At 39.0% G+C, this 21,464-nt stretch overlaps 2 protein-coding genes across 3 annotated transcripts; one reads left to right on the top strand and one right to left on the bottom strand.

The window, feature by feature from the left end:
* Positions 1–461: 461 nt before the first annotated feature.
* Positions 462–11,022, bottom strand: cdk11b (cyclin-dependent kinase 11B). Of its 2 annotated transcripts, none has more exons than XM_026368310.1 (20): positions 10,969–11,022; positions 9,824–9,954; positions 9,292–9,431; positions 8,957–9,081; positions 8,710–8,851; positions 8,467–8,627; positions 8,225–8,350; positions 7,985–8,083; positions 7,650–7,793; positions 7,489–7,563; positions 6,875–7,095; positions 6,661–6,751; positions 6,465–6,586; positions 6,269–6,374; positions 6,034–6,155; positions 5,352–5,459; positions 4,309–4,425; positions 3,713–3,861; positions 1,505–1,694; positions 462–1,033 (listed from the first exon to the last, which is right to left on the bottom strand). In XM_026368310.1, exons 2-20 carry the CDS (start codon positions 9,938–9,940, stop codon positions 941–943), a joined length of 2,448 nt encoding a protein of 815 aa, XP_026224095.1. In that variant the 5' UTR covers positions 9,941–9,954; positions 10,969–11,022; the 3' UTR covers positions 462–940. The 2 variants fall into 2 exon arrangements, with proteins under 2 accessions (XP_026224095.1, XP_026224096.1); XM_026368311.1 differs by having other exon boundaries at positions 8,467–8,603.
* Positions 11,023–16,192: 5,170 nt separating this feature from the next.
* On the top strand, positions 16,193–21,066 carry szrd1 (SUZ RNA binding domain containing 1). Its single transcript, XM_026367749.1, has 4 exons — positions 16,193–16,307; positions 17,573–17,622; positions 18,067–18,336; positions 18,948–21,066. The coding sequence occupies exons 1-4, from the start codon at positions 16,260–16,262 to the stop codon at positions 19,057–19,059; spliced, it is 480 nt and encodes a 159-aa protein (XP_026223534.1). The 5' UTR covers positions 16,193–16,259; the 3' UTR covers positions 19,060–21,066.
* The last annotated feature ends 398 nt before the right edge of the window (positions 21,067–21,464 follow it).

Here is a 21,464-nt window from a genome sequence, read left to right as displayed (position 1 = left end):
CTTCCAAGCTTATTCAACACATCAGGTGGAATGATCTGCAGAGGGCTTCGGTGGGGGCAGAGGATAGATAAAACTGAGTAATGAATATTTCCATTTAGCTGGCTCTAGATGTCCCAAGACAAGTGGGTTTTCTACGCCTGTTCCTGCAAAAGCAGCAAGTGGTCCTGCAGAGAATTAAACTGTACTGTTCATTTTCTTTGGCTCAAACGTAAAGAATTTATTGTTTTAATAGTGAAGTCGCAGAGCCATTTAAAAACAAAGGCAGAGCAGAATCAAGTCCTCTTTTCCCCTGAAAGAACAAAGTGCTGAGACAAAGTGTGCAGTGCAAAGAATGACATCACTTTTGGACTACACTGGGTTCAAGTAGTTTTCTTTTGGCTTTACTTCCATTTTTTTTCCTTTTTCTGGTGTTTGCATAGCTTGGACAGAGTTTATAAATACAGGGAGCATAGCAGACAAAACAAAGTTTCAAACTTTATTTCTATCAAAAACATCGTCCCCCTGTGATCAACCGAGCTGACAGTCCCAAACTTCGAACATTATGCTGGATGGAAAACAAAGACAATGCTGCACCATTATACAGTAGCTCGGGTAGCCAGGAAATACCTACTATGTATAAAACCTGGTCCTCTCACATGCAGTTTAAAAGAGAAAATAAAATCAAAGTCAAACATGAGTGCTACACTTCTAACAGATTTATGGCTGTGTATCTTCTCTAAGAGCTAAAATGGCCACATTTGAAATGGTGTAATAGCTTAAAGATACAAAAAAAGCCAAAAGGTTGATGGAAATTCTGGAAATCCAACATGTTTGAGCCACCAGTCTTGCTGTGAGACAGTCCTGACTATCTGGTAACAGTTGTAATTGATCAGATATTGATCAAAGAAAAAGGAAACAAGTCCCAGAACTCTCTGCTCCCAGGTATCCCGCTGCTTGAGACTCAGAACTTGAGGCTGAATCCTGGACCGACTGCAGATGCGCCCTGGTTGCTGGTTGTCAGGTGAAAGCCTGTGTCTTTTAGGTCGTCATCGCCCTGGAGAAATTATAAAAATAATGTTTCATCACACCTGTGATATCATGTTTAATTTCTTACATATTTATTATAGAACTAATCAATACTACACTGGTTACCTTTGGAAACGCTTAACCTGAATGGGACTGTATTTCACAAGTATGCATGTACATGATTATTACTAATGTTATTATTCTTTTACAGTGGATGAGAATAAAACTGAGATGAGAAATATAAACCCTGAATGGAAATAAATTGTATAATATATATTGTTAATATCAACAGTGTCTTCCATAAAATAAAGACTTCTGGGTGGGTAGGATCACTGCTGAAGACATTAGGATCTAAAGGATGCTCATCATGGAAAACACGAGGAGGAAATACACAGACATAAAGCAGAAGCCTGTAGGTCTGTAATCTATTTCACACAGACAGTGTTCAGAGGGGCTGGTAGCTGTATGTAATGGAGAAAGTGGAGCTTAATGTCCTTACCAGGTGACTGTAGCCCAGGCCTCCCTCGGGTGGACGAGGACTGGTGCCTCTTTTCACCCTCTGCTGCTCGCTCTTGGCTGGCCAGGTGGGGAACATGGATGGGTCAATGGGCAGTGGTGTCTCTCTGAAGTACTCGTGTTTGAGCGCCTCGTCTGCTATGATCCTCTTACTGGGGCAGTAAGTTAGGAATCTGGAAAACAGTGAGAGATGCTAAAACACTTCAGAACCGTTTCAGGCAGCTCACAGAGTCCTCTGTGTGTAGAGAGTTAAAAAAAATGTTCAGCAATTCAAATAAATCTGGTGTTTTGCTCATTGGCGGTTGTTTGTGCAGTTAGAAAACCAACTGGGGCTTTCTAGGACATCAGAGGCTTTATAAAATAGTCCCCCCCCTCCTCCCCAAAGGAACAACACACATGAATCAACATCACTCTAAGTGTGTCAGTGTTCACTAAAAGGCTCATTTTCAACTGCTGTCCCTCAGGCCAGATGTTAAATCAGCTACAAAAATAACAATCAAACACACAATCTGGAAATTATAAGAGCAAGTTTAAACATTAAGCAGTACCACAGGAAAAAACACAAACATAATGTGAAGAGCGATGTCTACAGAGCAGGTACAGTAGTTAATTAATGTCATGAATAGGAACAAGAAAATGTGGGATGGAGGGATAAGATTGATTCAGATAACGCAGCTTCTAGCAGTCAGATGACATCTGTTCTGTCTAATGTCCACTGAGATAAGGGGCCAGCAGGTTTTTGCAAAGAATCCTGATTGCACATGACAGGATCAACACCCCATGATAAAGCACTGCTCATTATAGACGTGTCAAATTGGAATCCACCACCTGTGAGTGAGGGCGATGTATATGATTAATACCAGCCTGAAAAGATTAAACTAAACAAACTGTCTCTAGTTTTATGTGGAAGGATCCCTGAGAGGGATTACTGACTGGGATTAGGCTGGTACCAGCTTTATGACATATGGAGCCATATGACTCCATACTGACACTGTTTTTGTTTTGGGATTCCAAGAATGTGCGATTTCTGGAACACAGTTTGCTCCTCCTCCCCCAAAAAGTGTTTAATGCTTGGAATGAGAAGACAGAAGCTAATTACCTCGTAGGATAGAAAACCAGCAGTTGAAACTGCAAATAAAAGTAAAAAAAAAAAATCAACTGTATGCTGGAGCCCCTGCTCAGGTTGGACCGCTAAATCTTCACACTCTTCTACACGGGGGTGTGATATTCCGAGCAGCTCTGTGAGGTATATCTGCCAAACTACACCTCTAAACCTCTACCGCTTCGCCTGAGGCTTTTCAAACAGCACTTTCCTACGCAGACCTCCTGCCGTCTGAAGCTGTCCCTGGGTAAACACTTTGTTCGTCTTTAGACAGCTGAAAGGTTTCAGGAGAGCTGGCTGTGCGCCAAACTTCCACTGAACTGTGATCCCTCCGATGCACAAACGACATGTTGTTACCGTCCTCTGCAGCTGTGAGGAACCTCAGCAGTATGCTCTTGTCATGCACAGGTGCAAGCAAAATGCTCTGTGGGTGGGTGAAGATCTGAGAGGAGACCTGTGAACCTCGTCTCTGCTCTGTGCAGCTGCTAAATAATACGGATCTGTGAGAAAATCTCTTTCCGTGTTAAATGTGCATTTTCTTCATCATTTCTCTGTAGTGCAAAGCATCATTGGTGAGTGTGTGTAAAACAGAACAAGGGGATGGAACAGGACTGCTCCTGAGGCATGTTGATGAATTACCAGTCCGCTACTGTTGTCATGTTTTAAGTCAGCTTGCCAGAAATGCACTGACTGAATAAAAAGCTCTGGAAAGAGTTTGACAGGGTAGCACTGTGTTCGTCCAAGTAAGGCAATTTCCACTGTGGGAGTCGTACTGATTAGTGGTTCAGAATTGACTTTTATTGATGTATTATGTGTTCTATCAATAACAGACTGAAAACACTGCCAACAAATATGTTTTTAATATAATGCATGTGTGGATATTTGGGAGACTAATTTGATAGTTTTTACCATTTGTAGGCCAATTTTGAGCCTAAAAATCGCATTTCAACTTAGATTTTGTTCAGGTTTTATTTCACAGCAATTAACAACTGGATTATTAAAGTAGAACTGGAAGTACTGCAGTAAACCGACAGTAAAAGGTATGTAATGTAAAGTTGTGTGGAATAGAACAAGCTTTAAGAAACCTACTTGTTCATGAGGTCAAAGCCTTGGTCTGAGAGCAGCGCACCAAACCGCTTTCGCAGATTGTTGTAGGGATACTCTGTGAAAGTCATCTTCTTCACAGCGGGCAGTTCGCTGTAGCCGGGCCAGATCTTCTCGCTGGGTGAACCCAGATCCTACAGACACAAAACACGAGTCAGCAGACATACAGTTAGCACGAGAGATGGATATGAGATATTCCCACTTTGGTGAAGTGGTTCATCAACCACAGACATGTGGCAATAGACCAGTGCTAAGTACATTTCAATACTTTAATTCATCACTGCTAAGTACTGTAGGGTGATTTGGGGAGGCCTGAGTGACATCAGTCCACACTGCTGTCATGCTTTACACAGATCATTTACTGGAAATTATTAAGCCAACTATGGTGAAAGTCTCAGGTTCATAATAACTTCATCAGCTGGGTCAACATTTACCAACAGCACCACCCTGTGGTACACAGCAGAACTGCAGAGTGACATCTATCGACAGACCACTCAAAAGATTTACAGCCTGTAAACAGAAGAGTGCACCCTATATTGTGAGAACTTACTTTACTTATGAGGGTATATGAGGGCATTTACCTTGAAAATCTTGTTAATTTGGTCAATTTCAGATTTTCCAGGAAAGAGAGGTTTCTGGGTGAGGAGCTCGCCAAATATGCAGCCCACTGACCACATGTCCACAGCTGTGGAGTACTCCTGCGGAGAGAAGAGCAAACACATTGGCAGTCTGCAGAAACATAAAGTAGACAGTCTTCCTGGCATGAACCTATGTTTGAGTTTGTCTTGTGTGTGGAAGTGGATGTGTAGCGACAGGCTGCTGGGACTCTGCCTTCTGGCTTTGTAATTCATCCACTGTAAAACACTCAAACTGTGTTTTGTGGTATTTGGTTTCATTTAAACCAAATGATTCACAGATGTTGTCTCCTCTTGGAAATGTGAATATGGGTAACACTATCGATCAAGATGATGCAACCACCTCTATCAAAGTGCATCACCTTAATGTAAATGACATGTACATGTAAATGTATGTAATTTAGGCCACTCTACAGACATGTTTCATGACGATGTGCACACAGCACAGAGGGAGAAAACATTTCCAGTTTCACAACAGCTTATGAGACTGTGGAAACTATTTAGAAATAAAGCATCTCGCAAGAAACAAGAAAAATAATTGTTCAGAAGTTAATTTGTATGTGACACATTCTTGCATTGCATGCTTTCTTTTGCAAACAAGTCATGTTTAATAAACAACTCTGCCAGCTAACATATTCCAGTGAGAACTGGCAGTAAAAAGAACTTATGTTAGAGGAAAATCTCTAATTTTCGTGCTGCACATGTCGCACATGAAGACAAACACATTACATATGGACATTTTAATATTTAGAAATGAAGCATCTTGCTGGAAACTAGTAAAATTACTATTTAGAGTTAAATTTATATGCAAAACACATTGTCGCATCACAAACCTTTTTTTAAATCACAAGCTGATTAGACAGCTCTGAAAGTTTGCATGATACATATTCAATGAGAAAAAGCAGCCAGTTGTAGTGATAAGCTCTGAAACCCGCCTTTTGGTATTTCATCTGCTCCTACAATGTACAAGCAGTAACTTGAATTCTCACCTTGGCTCCAAGCAGCAGATCTGGTGAACGGTACCACAGGGTCACCACTACAGGAGTGTACGGTTTCAGGGGGGAACCGTACTCCCGTGCCAAACCAAAGTCTCCAATCTACAGCACAAAACAGAGGTGAAGAAAAACGGATCTGTAAGGCCTCTATATTTTATTCTGGGGAAAAGAACGACTTCAATCAAAAAAAGCAAACACTGACAGATGTCTGTAAAAACCTGTTTATTTACACATGGACTCTGGATGGAGTCTGCGCTTCATATTGCCAGAAATTCACGGTCTAATTGACTTTTAGTAATCGTTTGTTGTTTGTGCAACTGTGCTGTGCTAGCCTGCAGGAAAGTTGTGCATCATTAAAACATGGATTGAGGGAAACCCTGCTTTGAGTTTCTGTATTCTGCCAAAGTGAAGATGGGGGTTGTTTTTTTTTTTTTTTTTTAGGTAATATACAGGTGGAATTATTGTTATTAACCCAACATCTCACTAAATCTGTTCCCAGTTCATACTAAAGCCATTAACTTCAGTCACAGGTCTGTACATTTGCGGTATGAACCAAAATGGACCTACAAAATTATATTAAGAAAGTCAAATAATCTCTGGCAACCATAACAAAGACTTTAGGTGTGAACTGAATAAATGATCAACAGTCCATTTAGGACTATGTGTCATAGCATACCTTGAGGATACCCTTGTGGCTAAGCAGCAGATTAGAGGTCTTCAGATCTCGGTGGAGAATCCAGTTATCGTGGAGATGTCGAACTCCTCGAAGCAGCTGAATCATCAAAGTCTTTACCTCACCTGAAAGAGAGACGTCATGCTTTATAAGAAATGTTGTACTGTACTAAAGTCAGAGCACATTTTATCTGATTTTACTTATTACTACACAAACACTCAACAATGTCTCAAATTACCTGGCAAGAAGGGCTGCTTCATGGTTTCCATAAGACTCTTCAGGTCATGTTCTACATAATTCATCACGATGTATATCTTATCCATATTGCTTCCAACGACTATTTCCTAATACAGTGAGGGAAACGTGAACTTAAGATTCACTTTAAACACTACAAATCAAAGTGTTTTAGCTAATTATTATTTCAGCCCTCTTACCCTCACTGTGACGATGTTTGGATGCTGAGCTTTGAGAATTGTATTGATTTCTCTTAAAGACGTGATGGGGAAGCCCTCCTTCTCCTTCTCCATCTTCAGTCTTTTCAAGGCCACAATCTCATCTGCAAACATGAGACCATATTTATTATTTGATCAACAACAAATAAAAACCAGATCAATATGTTAAGATTTATACCAGTCTTTTTGTCCTTGGCTCTGTACACCACACCGTAGGTTCCCTCCTCTATTCGGTTCAGACACTGAAATTCTTCAACACTTCGACAACCCTAAAAAATAACATACATTAACAGTCCACTTACTTTCTCAATTCCATTACATGATTACAAATACAGAATTTGTACAAGTTGTGACTGATCTGGAAGCCGAGATTCTGCTATTTTGGAACAAACCTGTAAAGCAGGTAGATATTTGGGAAGCTCCTTCTTCAACTCCACAGGTGAAATTGGGGGAGAGTCAGGAATGTAGTTTCCCTCAGGAGTGGGAGAGCGCGAGTGAGTCTGAGAATGAGGCGTGGGGTCACCCTCACCTGCTTCATCCTCCTCCTCCTCCTCCTCTTCCTCCATGTCCTCTCCACTCTCCTCTGAGTCGTGGTCAAAACGTGACTCTGGCACTGTGGGGCAGTAAGTGAAGTATTGGTAAGTATATGATGCAATTTGTTTCTTTTGCATTTGGATCACAACAGATTGTGCCTTTAAGCAACCTACAGCAAAGAGCCTTGGCAAAGTATTTTATTAAAGACAAGAATTATAAATAACAATATCAAATGTTCAGCAGACAAATCCAAACCTTTACTGACCCAAAATGTGTTTTATGCGCTCTCTTTACTGGCTGTGAAATTCTCCTAAACTGCCAAATATAAACTCTTAACCTAAAAACTCTACAATTTAGTGACGCTAGGGACCATTTTAATTATTAGCATAAATTAGCATTAATGTCTCTGAATGTGTTGCCTAAGTGGTGACATATCTGAACAGATATCACCGGTGTTTAGTGGTTCACCTACCTGCAGGTATGTGAAATTCATTTTCTCTTTCCTCTTCAAAGTCCTCTTCTGACTGTTCGTCCTCACTCACATCCTCTGAAAAGGAGGAAGCCACTGTGTTGAATGTGATGCTGTAAGACTGAACCTTTCACAGTAACAGAATAATCACCATCACGTTTTACCTGCACTCTGCTCAGACCGTCCAGAGCCTGAGACAGACTCCTCCCCCTCCTCCTCCTCTCCTTCTTCTTCTTCACCCTCACTCTGGCTGCTGGACTCCTCTTCTTCGTCATCCTCCTCTTCGTCGTCAGAGCCTGATGCTGATGCTAGAGAAGAATGAGGAGAAGGATTTTTTAAATAATCTGAAGCAATTCAACAAGTGATTACCCTTATGCCACCATGCTTCACAATAGTATGTACTACAGTAATAAGTACTACCTGACTAGTACTAGTATGCAGTTTTGTAATATTTAAATTGACCTTTGCACACGCTGTTTGTGGATTATTTTACAATTACCTATGGAGGATTCTGCTGTGCTGGTCTTCCTCTCACTGTCACTGATGTCCTGTAGGTCTGCGAGCAGGTCTTTGAGCTCTGGCTTCTCCTCTTTCGATGCTGCAAAAAACGGTTGGTTTAATGCAAATGATCTCTTAGCAAATCCTTGTATTAGCAAACAAGTTGTAGTTAAAAATAAATAAATAAATAAATAAAAGCAAATTTTAATTTGTCTTTACTGTAATATAGTGATTCACTCACCTGCACTTTTCCGTGGTTCGCTCTGTTCTGATCTGTCTCTGGGAACACGGTTAGGGCTACGGCTGCGGTGACTTAGTTTTGGCTTCTCATCATATTCATCAGGTAGCATCCGGTGATGTGACGGAACTGTGAACAGGAAAGTCTCTTGAGATAATAACAGACGGTTCAGGGAAAAATCTATGCTTGCTCCATTTACAGTAAAACAAAAAGGTGCCAGCAAGTGTTTGAATTTATTTACTGACCTTCTCGTCTAGGCCCTCTTTCCTTACGCCGTTCCTCAGCCCTCCTTTCTCGAATCTTCAGCTCACGTTGCTCTTTCTGTTGTTCCCGCAGTTTCCGGTCCCGTTCACGCTGGCGCTCCAGCTGCTCCAGCCGGTCCCTTTGGTCCGGAAAACATAAAGCCCAGTAGATACCGCCAAATTCTAAATACTTTTTAAAGATTAAGAATAAATAGTATGTAGTACCATTCTAGAGTAAATGTTTACCTCTCTCTGCGTGAATGAGCTCTGGCCTGTTCCCTTCGTTTCTGCCTCTCCCAGTCTCGTCTGGCCTTGTCTTCTTCCCACTGACGCTTCCTGCGATCGCTCTCTCGCTCTTTTTCTTTCTCTTTAGGTCGTACATGTTTCCCTTTTATAAAAGCAAAAACCATGAGTGGATTTAGCTCCAGAAAAGAAATAAAACTGTGCCAAAGATTGTGACTGCATATTTTTATGTGTTTTAGCACACCCCTACCTCCTTCAGCAGAGTGACTGCGATGACGCCTTTTATCTTTTCTCTTCTCCTCTTTTCTGTGAGACTTGTCTTTCCTTGTTATTTGCTGTGGAGGTTTGATTGCTAGTGATTCGTCTTCCTCTCCTCTGCAGAAATGTAAAGAGAACATTATGAGACTCAACATTAAGAGTCTCTGACACTGGGCTGTGTCAAAATATACTTTTAAGTTATTATCTATTATTGCTATCTAACTATTACAAAGACACATCAGACTACTGTAAAAAAACAAAACAAAAAAACAAAACAAACTCTGAATTGGCAAAAAAAAAACACACCATAATTCCTACGTTAAGTACCTGTCCTCTGTTGAGTCCTCCCTTGAGTATGGGGAATTACGAATTGTTATTTCCATTCTTTGATCCCGTAGTTCTCCTTCCTCCGGAGTGTCTCGTTTTGATTCCCGATCATCCGCCTGTGGAACAAGGCTCTGTGAGAACTGAGCAAAATAAGAAGAGCACAATTTTAGATTAGAGCTGAAATCATTTAAATGTGCAGAAATTAAGATTAAAGACATTTATACATTTACATTTTCATACATATACATTTATATTATAACATAATTATAGACAAGCATTGACGTCTCGCTGAAGAACAGAATTTTACACCATGCTCTAAAAAGTATTTTCAGATTTTATAACAATTTGTAGATTTTATAATTGCATGTTTTCAAGCCTATATGTATTATAATATAGATTTGTAATAATTAATTTCTAATGTCACCATGATATAAAAATGTACAAAAAACAGAACTGATACAATAACAGATATTTGCTGTTATTTTTACCACTTTTCCAACATGTAGTGTCACATTATTGTTGAGATACTTACATTTTTCTGACGCTTGGGATCTGTTCTCTCTTCTAATTCTCTTCGGCGTTTTTTCTCAAGTAGGATTTCGTCAAGAGTTTTTACTTTCCAAGTCTCCTTTTCGTCCCCCATCAGCATCCACTCTGCACCGCCTGTTAACGCACGCGTAATAACACACACAAGAGTTGATTCTAATTTACTTGATTGAAACTACCTAGACATAGAATCAAGAAGAACAAAATAAATATAAGAGAAGAGCTTTTAATCTACTTGCTGCATTCTCAGTGAGTTTTTGGCGCAAATCATACTAAACTGTTTCAGTTCTTCAGACTAAATCCAAGTGTGCCAATATTTTAAATGTAGTGACTAATAGTATGAAAATTTGTAAATAACCATGTTATTACATCATCTGTTTCACGAATACATCATCGTTATCATTTGAAACTTGTATTTCGGGTTCATATGAGATATACACATATAAAAAGAAATCAGGAGAATGTGTAAGAGTTTTCATAATGTTTCAATGTTAGATTTGGCATTAACATTAACCTTTATAACAATAACTTTATTATAGATAATATAATACCCTTCATATTCGTTTTAATTACAAAGCTTAAACGTAGCGTTAGATCAACTCCAAATCCGGTTAAGTGCTGCTTCGTGTCAGCTCACGTCTACTACATTATCTTTTCACTATTAAGAGTGAAAGCTGACATGAGGCAATCTGCATTTAGTTTAGTTTAATAAACAATTACAATCCATCACAACGTTAACTTGGCATTACAGCACAGTATGCATGTATGTGTAGCTTACAGCCAAGTCAAGACGTAGAGAACCCGATAATATTGTACTTGATCCAGGTCAAACCGCAGGGTAAACGGTTAAATTGCAAGAATTAAGCTTAGTTAATAAAGTAAAGTTACACCGCTGCGACCCAAGCGTGATGCTAACTAATTAGCTGGCTAACAGTAGCTAGCTAAAACTAGCATGGTCGACTGTTGCTAAACAACTTCTCAAGCTAAAGAGATTATTTTAAAGGACAAAAATGGAATTGCAAGTAGAACTATAAACTGCAGAACACGTAGCTATGTTCGCAGCTGTAATTAAAGGCCAAAGTAAAGTAAACAATTAATGTAACGAAAGAGCAACTGAATAGTTAAACAAACCTGAAGTACGCGCAGCGGTAAGTTAAACGATACACCGGAAATGCCTTCTTCTTCTTCTGTTTTTTTTATATTGCTTCTTGGCGGTTGGAAAACAACTTATTGGAGCATTACCGCCACCAACTGGAAAGGAGTGTGATCAGGACAGACGAGTAAAAGAACAAAACTAAAATCTCTCTAATAAAAACATACAAAATAATACTAATATATATGAATACGACTTATCTTCGCAACAATTCATCTAGCTTCTTAATAGAATAATATATTCTCTTAATAATAATTACTGTATCTAATAATGTAAACTAATTAATGACAAGATTATATTGAATAATCCCCAACTCTGCTGCCCTCTGTGCAGCAATCCATCCAAAACCTTGTAAATTTCTCTTAATTTTTCCTCAACAAGGTAAAGTTGGATGATCGTGGTTGACTCTAAATTAACCCAAGTAGCTGAGTTCTTCTCAGTTCCAATGGCATTTTCAAGTTGGAGTCAATCTAATAGCATAACTTTAAAGCTTGAAATTGAAATTGAATATTGTCTTCCTTAAATTTGTATTAGCAGCTGATTGAAACACCACAGATCCATAGTCCAAAAGTAGCTGGGAATCCTACGGGATCAAATCTAAAAACACAAGAGGTCACTGTTATTCCATACAACAGGTTGATCCTCATCAGAATCATGAAAATCTACAACACTAAGTATTTTTGCTTTGCATTGCTTGTTTATTATGTGCACAGGATGTGAAGAAACCGGAGGCTAGTAGATAAACTCAGGTCTTGAATTGCCTTTTATCAACGAGAACGAGTCATATAAGCATGTGAAAGACAAAAACTGGAATACAACCAATGAATTTATGACAGACAGTCAGTGAACATGTGAACTATGATCAAGGTCTCACACCATGCAGGAAGCATGGCTGTCAGTCAGTCGTGGCTTTAAAAGTGCTGGAGGGCAGAGCAGGTTGTTGACTGTTTCAAGACTCATACAGGTGAGCATGAATTAAGGTTTTTGAACCGTTGAGTGACAATTCTCAAATCACTGTCCTTTGGGTCGGATTATTTCGTGGGCTGCACAACACGATTCATCTGCTTCCAAAATAATTTCAAATGTCACATATGCAAAACACACGTAATCACACTTTGAAGAGCACTGTGATGAATTACAGGCAGTTAATTAAACTCTTTCTTGTAAGAAGTAATTCAACTGCAGTAAGTTATCTTTAATTCTTGTCATTCTTGTTCTCTCTTATCAACACCAGATTTAGACGTTTTGCACACAGACAACGCTTCATTCTGACTGTGTCAGAGCACAAAGTGCATGTTCCCAGGTTGTGCAGTGAAGCCGTGTGTGACCAGTGATTCCAGGCAGCAGATAAAGCTCTAAGGAGAGGAAAGACTTCCCACATGGACTCCAACAACCATGCAGAGGGTGTGCACTACGATCGCTGGAATGAGGACAACATCAACATGAATGTTGAGGCTACACAGTCTACAACGATGAGGTGAGACAAAGAGGTGCCCAAAGATCAAATATCAAGACTTCATATTATTGCGAATTTTCTGATGCTAATGAAGAGCACATGACTTATAGGAAGATACTCTTACTCTTTGACTGACCCAATGTTATGTACATTTACAGGATCTACAATAGATTGTGTATCGGCAAAACTGGAATAGCAGTAAAGACAGCAGGAGCTTTGGCTGCATTTGTGTCCATCTACATCATAGGCTATGTGACTGGATACTACGTGCACAGATGCGGATGATGGAGCTCAGTCTGGAGGGAAAAAAGCTCAGCTATTCTAGATACAACACAAATGACAAAAGACCACAATGACAATGTAGCATGGTTATGCAGAAGAGCAGCTGCCAGTTGTGTTTTTAATAAATGATTTATTCTTGTAGAGAATGATACATATCATACAGATCATATTTTTAGATATGGAAATAAAACGTTTCTTGTTTAATTATGTTTACTGTGATGCAAACCTGTTGTTTAAATTAAACTGCAGTATTTCTACAATGTATGAATGGAAAGACGCCTGAATTTTAAATTGTGTCAAACTAAGAACAATAAATATGTTTATGTATTATATTTGAATTTCATTCAGATATGATTTGATTTCAATAAAGTCAATACTGTGAGAAGAAGTGGAACTGACTTTATCTTTGACTGTCTACGTGGCATGGCATGTCATTGACTTAAGGCTTACTTATTATATTTACTTATTAGACTCCTGATTTATTTCCCACACTGTGTAACTAATGTTTCTAATTCATTTATTACACTCTAAAATACTTATTTAAATGTAAATGACGTTTAGAGAGTGATAACGTTGGAGTTTTGTATCGTTCCCTGTCTTGAACATGCCTGTTGATCCACTGATGGATGTTTCTCCAGGCTGGAGTAGTCCTAGTTCATCGCGGTTTACTCAGATCCACTGCATGTTTTGACCTGTGCAGGGTTGACTGATTTTAAAGCAACTTGGAAGTTAATGAATGATTGAGTTACTCTACTGTCTGCAACTCTTGGTTTGTCATTTTGTTTAACAATGATATCCAAGCAACAGTCAGCCACTAACATCTGAAAGCAGAGTCATAAAATCCTTTTTCACCACAAACGTTAGTTTGTTTATTAGGTTTGGAAGATTTGATTATGGGAAGCTGATTATGTGAAGCCAGATTATTAAATTTGTCATACTTGTGGTTTTAAAAAAGTCATTAAGTATTGCAAGATACAATCACAGCTTGTGAAGTGGTAGTAAAGAACACCAACAACCCCTGTGGTGGAACCAAAATAGCGCCACCTACAGAACCCTAGGTGTTACTGACTCCACACACTGATGCAGTAACATTCCTCCTTTATTTGAAACTGTTTTATCACAAAGGAAATTAAACAGTTGATTCTGGATGGTATACAACAAAAACTCACTTAATTTCAAATAAATCTACCACTTCATTTCCTTTGTTTTCTTATTGCATTTTATTACAATATGGCAGATGTGATCCAGATGTTTACATTTCCATTTTACATTTGGTCATTTAGCAGACGCTTTTATCCAAAGCGACTTACAAGTGAGGAACTAGGCAAGCAAACAAAATCTAAGTCAACAAGAAACAACATCAAAGCAAAGTGCTATCAAAAAAGTGTTTCTGTTTCAAGAGATGTTGATGTTAGAGAAATGTTTGTGCTTGTTACTTCTCTGAAAAAGTCACCATGAATACAAACATACAGATACAGATTAGGACTGGATGTGCTGAGCAGTAAAGGGTTAATACTGCAACCCTAAATCTGAATTTCAAATTGGAGTCACGTTTAAGAGCTTGTTGTTTGGCTTCATCAGGGTCCTCATACAACATGTTACAAAGAACATTGTAAGAAATTATTTAAAAGTTCTTTGTAATGAACTTTTTACCCCATGAGACAATTCTCCTTACCCATGCACCTGGAGGAAGACCCATCAGCATAAAAGAACAAAAAAGATATAAAAATGACTTATTTACTATAATAATTGTCTGTGACACCTCCACAGTTCTGCAAAAAGGTTAAACTTATAAAGGTCAAGAGCAAATATTTGGTCGACTACATTGTAGTATACCCAATGTCTGTATTCTCCTCTGAGACAGAAATAATAAGGCACATAAAGTACATGTGCACTAGTTAGGGCACTGAGTTTGTTTTTATTTTTGTTAACATCAGCTCGACTGTATCCGGCCCAAATGACATATAATATACATAAGTTGGAAGAATCTTATCAGCACAATAATATTGAAGAGGCAAATAGAATTCCGGTAGCAATAAAAAAAGATTTCTCTGTGTGACCAGTGTAGCTAGTTAGTGGCCAAAGTCCTTTCAAAATATAAACCAGCGTCATGTTCAGTTTTGCTTTGTTTAATTAGAGAACAGGATGTGTTCATTATTAATGTGCAAGAAACACAAGTGATCAGTTTAAGATAAAGCGTGCACATCATGCAATTAATCTTACGTCTGGCCAGACATGACTTAGACTGTTATTGTGGGCAACATGGTTTTGCAATGCGTGCAATAATTTATGTTTGTGTTTAACAAAATCATCTGCTCATCAAACTTTACATGATGGGCCAGACTGCCTAAGGTTTTGTGTATAAAGTGATTAAAAACCAGAACTACAGTATCAGAGTTTAAACTAAATCAGCTGCTGACAAACCAATACTGCCCTCCTGTGTCCAAACAGAAACAAAAGGGCTAAAGGAGGAGGCTTTTCTTTATGCTTTAGGAAATCTTCCTAAACTGACCATCAAATACAATGTTTTTTTCTTTAAAGTAATGACACTTTTAAAAAGGGATCCACTTCTACAAATAGTGTGATGTTAACTCTGAGAGGACAGATCGCCTCAAGGACTATAAGGACTCTCTAAATATTGAAACTGTACTGGCTGTCTACAGGAATCTCTGAGCTGGGATTAGGCCTGAGGAAGGTGAAAGGTCAACTATTCCTCCTAAGACACACACAAAATATTTACAAGTGTTTGTGCAAAAGCGTGTTTGCTCAGAACAAATTGTTAAAGAGGTATTTTACTTACTTTTTCCTTGCAGATACTCTTTGTTTGTCCTTTTCCTTCACATAACTGAACTGTCCTGTAAAATTAGTAAAAAGATGAATAAAGTCCAATGACACAGGGTTAGAGGTTAATTAGTGACTCTAAATTGCTCCTTGGTCTGAATGTGAGTGTAGATGGTTGCCTGCCCTTATATGTTGGATGTTGGATCTTTTCTGGTTGTGTTTTCCTTTCTTTCTGTCTGTGTTATATAATAATTTCCCTCTGGGATTAATAAAGTGTTTTGAATCTTGGATTTGAATCTTGAATTATATAAGTCAGCCCTGTAATTGACTTGAGTGGTGTAGGGTGTACCCTGCCTCTCACCCAGTCCGAATAGGCTCCTGCACTCCTGTGACCCATGAAAGGACAAGGATGATGGATGACTGAATGAAATGCCAAACAGAAATAAACAATTTGTAGAAGAGACATCTGAAACTACAAAATTGCAGTGTGACAGAAAGATTCGATTAAAATAAGAATACAATTGTAATTTTCACATATTATGACTAAATATTACTTGATTATTATTTTTACATAATGGTATTATAATGATAATGATTTATAAGGACACCAAGGGTGGCCTGTCAGATTTTTTGGGGGGAGGCCGGTGCCTCCCCTGCCCCCCTCTGGTATCGCCCTGAGGGGAAATCCGTCAGCCTGTCGTCAGAGGCCCAGGACGGCCAGCTCCACGGCGTGTCTGAGCAAAATGAACCATGGATGAGGAGGTCGCTGAAAGTTGGGAGGAAGCTGCTGATAGTGGGGTAAACAATGAAAGCCTAAAGTTTATTTTCATGTTAAAGGCGAATGTTTCCGACAGCTTTTCCGTAGGTATATTGTTGCTTTTAGAAGTTCTCATGAGGTCGTTCCACTCCCACGGGCCAACAATGTGGCTAATGCTAACATTAGCGCTAAGAAACTTGGCGAGCTAATGTTAAGTAGCTAGCAAGACAGGCTTAAGATGGAAATGACCAATCTGACAAGTGATTTAACTAATAACGTTGAAATAACGCTATTAAATATGGTGTATTAGTGGCTAAGTGCGAAAACTACTAACAGCGAGCTAAGCCGAGTGAATTAATTTAGATGAAATGCTAGCTAAGGTTCACATGAGCTAATGCTAAGCTAGCCATTGCATTGCTAACATGGAAAATTAGATTTTGGTTTAGCTACTTGTTGGCACATGTCCACACACTGTACAAGATGATGAAGCCCCTTACACGCGCCACTCAGGTCTAATATTCAATTCAGCAGAGTTGCGTTTTATAACTTTTATTTAAGGAGAAACGTCGGGTTAGCCTGAACATAGATTCACACTATTTCCTGCCGGAACGTTACCGACAAACGAACCTTTTCTCAAACAGAACTGTAAACAGTTTTAGATGGTGGGAGTTTCACGGTCATGAGGCGAAGATGACCGAGTTTCCAGATTACATGTGTCTAGTGTATTAGCGTTGAGTTAGCTTAATTTCCATGCAGCCTGGTTTAAACAGTTAATAATGTTAGCTGGGTGTTCTTTTGATGCACTAACTTGGTGGTTTCCTGTTATTTTACGAGGCCTAGTAATTAGTGGACATTTCCGGCCATGTTGTCAACTAACGGCTGGGTAGCTAACTAGTTAGTTAACGTTATGTCGCCTAACTGGCAAGCTAGTAACATGTAAGCTAGCTAACATTAGCCTCAGTCTCGGTAGTTTGGCAGATCAGTGCCAGATCATGAATCCAAGTTCTTGGGGCTAACCAGGTTAGAGTTACAGATACTTTTTATATCTTATACTATGGTTAGTCGCAATACAACGCAGTGTAAATGAACCTTATTTTCGGTGGCAGCATCAGCCTGCTAATGTTAGCTAGCTGAGCACACACTCTGTTATGACTTGGCAGCTGCCCCACACATGTATAAATAGCTTGTAACTGAACCCTGTTTCCCATCCACTTACCTACTTTCTTAATAGCTGTCGTACTTTTCTGATTATCTTAACTCAAATTTGGCCAGTTGAATTTTATATTCAGTGTTTTTCCCCCTACAGGAAATGGAAAAGCGGTTGGAAGAGAAGCTAAGGATCAGCCAGAAAGAAAAGTAAGTCCTTAAAAAGGTAGAAGTAACATGGGATAAATCTGTGACACATTAAAGTTACTGATGTTACTATCTACAAAAACATTTCGTAATGTGTCTTGCTCACACTTAGTTGACCTTACCGTGGTGTAGGACTTTTTATTAAATTACTCCTCAGTTTACCATACAGGTGAAATGCAAAGACCCAATAATTCACTGATTTAATTTAGTTTGTCCAGTTTGTTGCTCTTTCTGATTTTGACTGCTTAAATCTTTATCCTTTCCTATTGTAAGTTATCTTTGTTGATGGACACATTTTAATTGGTCTGAAATCGTCTTAAACCTTGCTGATCGGCAAGGACGCTTACTCAGTGGCTATAGATTAATCATCAATAATAATAGCATTAGTCCGTCTCTTAAATGTAGTGTGTTGTTACTGATTGTGCATGGATTTTGTGGTTCTTCTAGGGAATCTAGTAACAATTCCACACGATCTCCATTGAAGACAACCATGGTGATACAGGACGACTCTCTACCAGCAGCACCCCCACCTCAGATACGCATTTTGAAGCGACCTGCAAGCAACGGGTCGTTAGGATCACCCTTGAATCAGAACAGGCCTACACCACAGGTCAAGTCTCTAGCCCAGCGCGAGGCAGAGTACGCAGAGGCTAGAAAGAGAATACTGGGAAGCGCCTGCCCAGATGAGACGCCTCAGGACAAACCCAACACTGATAGGTAATAATAATCAATGTTTTTAACAGTTTAGATTTAGACAGTTTAGGTTTTACTCGCATCTCTCACTATTAGCACTTTACGTTACTGTATTTCATGTTAAACTTCATGTGAATTGATTTATCTACACCATGACCTCTTATACAAAATATATTTTTTATAATCTAGGTTTTTTATTCAGAAGCGTTTACTCTGTGCCAACATCTAAAATAATAGAAGTTAGACTACAAGAGCAGCATATTAGCAACACATCAGTTGCTCTTCTGATCTGCAGGCACAATAATGAGGAGACTAACAGTAATTATAAATGCCTCTCTGGCGCATCCTTGATTGACTGTCTCCCCCCTCTAAATTAACTGACTGAATAAGAGAAAGTTCAGTTCAGTGCCAAAATGAAAAGCTAAAAGAATAGCCAGTGTAAAAAAAGTCCAGCTAATGTGAGACTACAGCAATCCTGTAAATAGGACAGATCGGGAGAAAGACGTCCTTTGAAAACAAGAATGTTGCTCCAAATTGCCAACTGGAAATGAGCTGTGAGCAGTTTCTGTCCAGCAGCTGGTGCCTGGAAAAAGCTGCTGTCTCTTATTTACTTCAGCTTTCTCGCATTTTTTCAGGCCAGGGCGCAATAATTCTACATTGTCTTCAGAGGACACTCGATCAAACAATCACACTGTCCGGCAGCCAGCTGGTCCAGACGGTACCCATGGGTTCCGACAGCACAGATAAGTGGGCCCTGGGCCACCCAGCCATTGAGAGAAGAGAGAAGAGAGATCAATGGCTTCATGGGAGAAAAGACACAACTGTACTCTTCAACTTCCTGTCTTCAGTTCCATTATGGGATACTGCCGCCCAGCTCTTCTACCAGCAGTCGTGTGGAACTGTCAATGAGAGAGGAACTCCAGGAGGAAGTCAAACGTTCTCTTTTCTCTCCCCAGTCCTGTCTGTTTGACACTGTGATTATGGACACTTTCTGGACTCACTGTGATGATCCCTTTAAGAGACACTCCTCACCTCCATCTCTCTCCTTATTCAGTCCCCAGCGGCTCCATCTCAGGACGCCTGCAAGTTGAAAGCAGAGACATGAACAAAGGATGGCAGAGAGAGGAGTAGAAGAGATGGGCCATAGCAAAATGAGTACAACTTGTGCAGCAGCTTTTTCAGAGCAATAATACCAGACATCACTTCTCTCACTTTTTTATGTTTTTAATTTTCAGATGCTGGGTCACAAAATTTTTATCTCTTTCTTGCTTCTCTTTAATTATCTATTTTGGGGATGCTCTGAAATCTACAGAGAACTGACAAAACTACATACATTCACCATACATCACCAAGCAGCTGTTCATTACAACAGGATTCAGTTTTTTTAAAAGATATCTGAAATGAAATAGGAAACATTGATATTTTCAACCCTTAGTTTGTTTTGTTTTTTTTAAAATAATTGAATTCTACATTGTAGTTTCGCCATAGCTGCAGCTGCAGTTGCACCACTACTACACATATTATACCACTAGTACTCACCACCAGTGCTGAGTACTTAACTGGTACCTGCTTGGTAACTCAACTATTAGACTTGTCAGTACACCCGTAATATCTACCTTGCCATTTGTTTTTAAGATCTGAGGGTAATAGTCGTGCGTCAGATTGTGTATCTGAGAAGTTCTGTTTACGGTTTGTTTTGTTTTTTTGTGTGTATGTTTTAATGACGTTTTTCCTGATGTCTTCCTTGGACTGTCACTTCATTGTTTCTATTTAAAAGTAAAAGCTAAAAAAAACAAAAAGACAAAATAAGAGGCGGTTGTGGATTGAGTCGCTTTTTAAGTAGCTTTTCTGCCTTTTTTGTATAAGATGTCAGAGCAGTATTTTAATCAAAATGAACCAAATGCCCATTTTAAAATCAACCTGTATAAGTTAAGTCAGGTGTGTTTATCTGAAGATCGTGTTGAACTCATGAAAGGTTGAGACGGGAAAATGAATTTACTGCTGTATTTCACTAGTTTCTCCAACATATCTCCACGTTGGCAGTGGTGTGCTTGCTTGTTCATGTCCTTCACTGAAGTATAGTACGTACAAACTCAGGTGCAAGGGAATGAGACTGAATGAATGAAATGAACTAAGATTGTATTTTTGCAGCAACTTTCATTGCTCAAACAGCAAATGTCCATATTTAAGTTCGGGTTGGCACTTGTTAGACTGTTAGAAACAGTGCTATACAGAGTGTGCAGTGAAATGTAGCTGTTACAATGTCCCACATCCCAAGATGGATGAAAGCTTTGTTTTTGTTGCTGTTTTGTTGGCATCTCGGTCACAGTAAGAAACTGTAACAGCTCTTCTTAGTTCAGTAGCTGATGGTCAAGGATACTGACTTTAACTGAAGAGAGGTAGTGACTACCTGGCTGTCCATTGTGCCCAATAGATGTTCTTAAATGTTCATTTTTGTTTGTTCAGAGATCTCAAAGCCATATTCAGTGGTGCACATCATTAGTAGAACAGTTCTTATAATGGTTGAATTCAGCTTGTGCCTCCTGTAATCACATCTTTACTTCCTGGTTATTGATTTTATTACTGTAGTTCAAGAAAAAATATTATCGAAGAGGATTCTAAATATTGGTAAGAGATTTTAGTTCAGGAAATCTAGCGTCAGAGCAGTGACCACAAACGGGTGTATCTGAGCTCTGAGTGAGAACACAAACTGCCTGTAAATACCGATTTAATAAAATCATTTGCAAAAATTGGTATTTTGTGTGATGCATGGTCATTCATTTTTTTGTTTATAGGAATCTGAATCAGCTTTACTAGCCAAATAGGCACAAATGCAGACTGCAAAATAAACAAACAAAATTATGTTCACAATTATTGTGAAATATCAAATTAAATATTGAGATCTGTAGAGATGAGTTAGGTCTATGAAATATAACATGCAGCAGTTAGTAATTATACTGCTCAACACTGAATGATGTACAATTTAACAACATGAAGGCGATAAGGGACGTGAAACAGGTAAATGTTAAAATGAGGCAAGTGTTTATGCAAAGATGATGCCTCAGTGTCTGTGCTCGGTGGTCTTTATTGTTATAAGGGCGTGACAAGGCTGAGATCTGTTGAATATGAGATGGCTTGAATGTTGCTTGGCC

Source organism: Anabas testudineus, chromosome 7 (genome assembly GCF_900324465.2).
Source record: "Anabas testudineus chromosome 7, fAnaTes1.2, whole genome shotgun sequence".
Classification (NCBI taxonomy): domain Eukaryota; kingdom Metazoa; phylum Chordata; class Actinopteri; order Anabantiformes; family Anabantidae; genus Anabas; species Anabas testudineus.
This window is presented reverse-complemented; position numbering and strand designations above follow the sequence as displayed.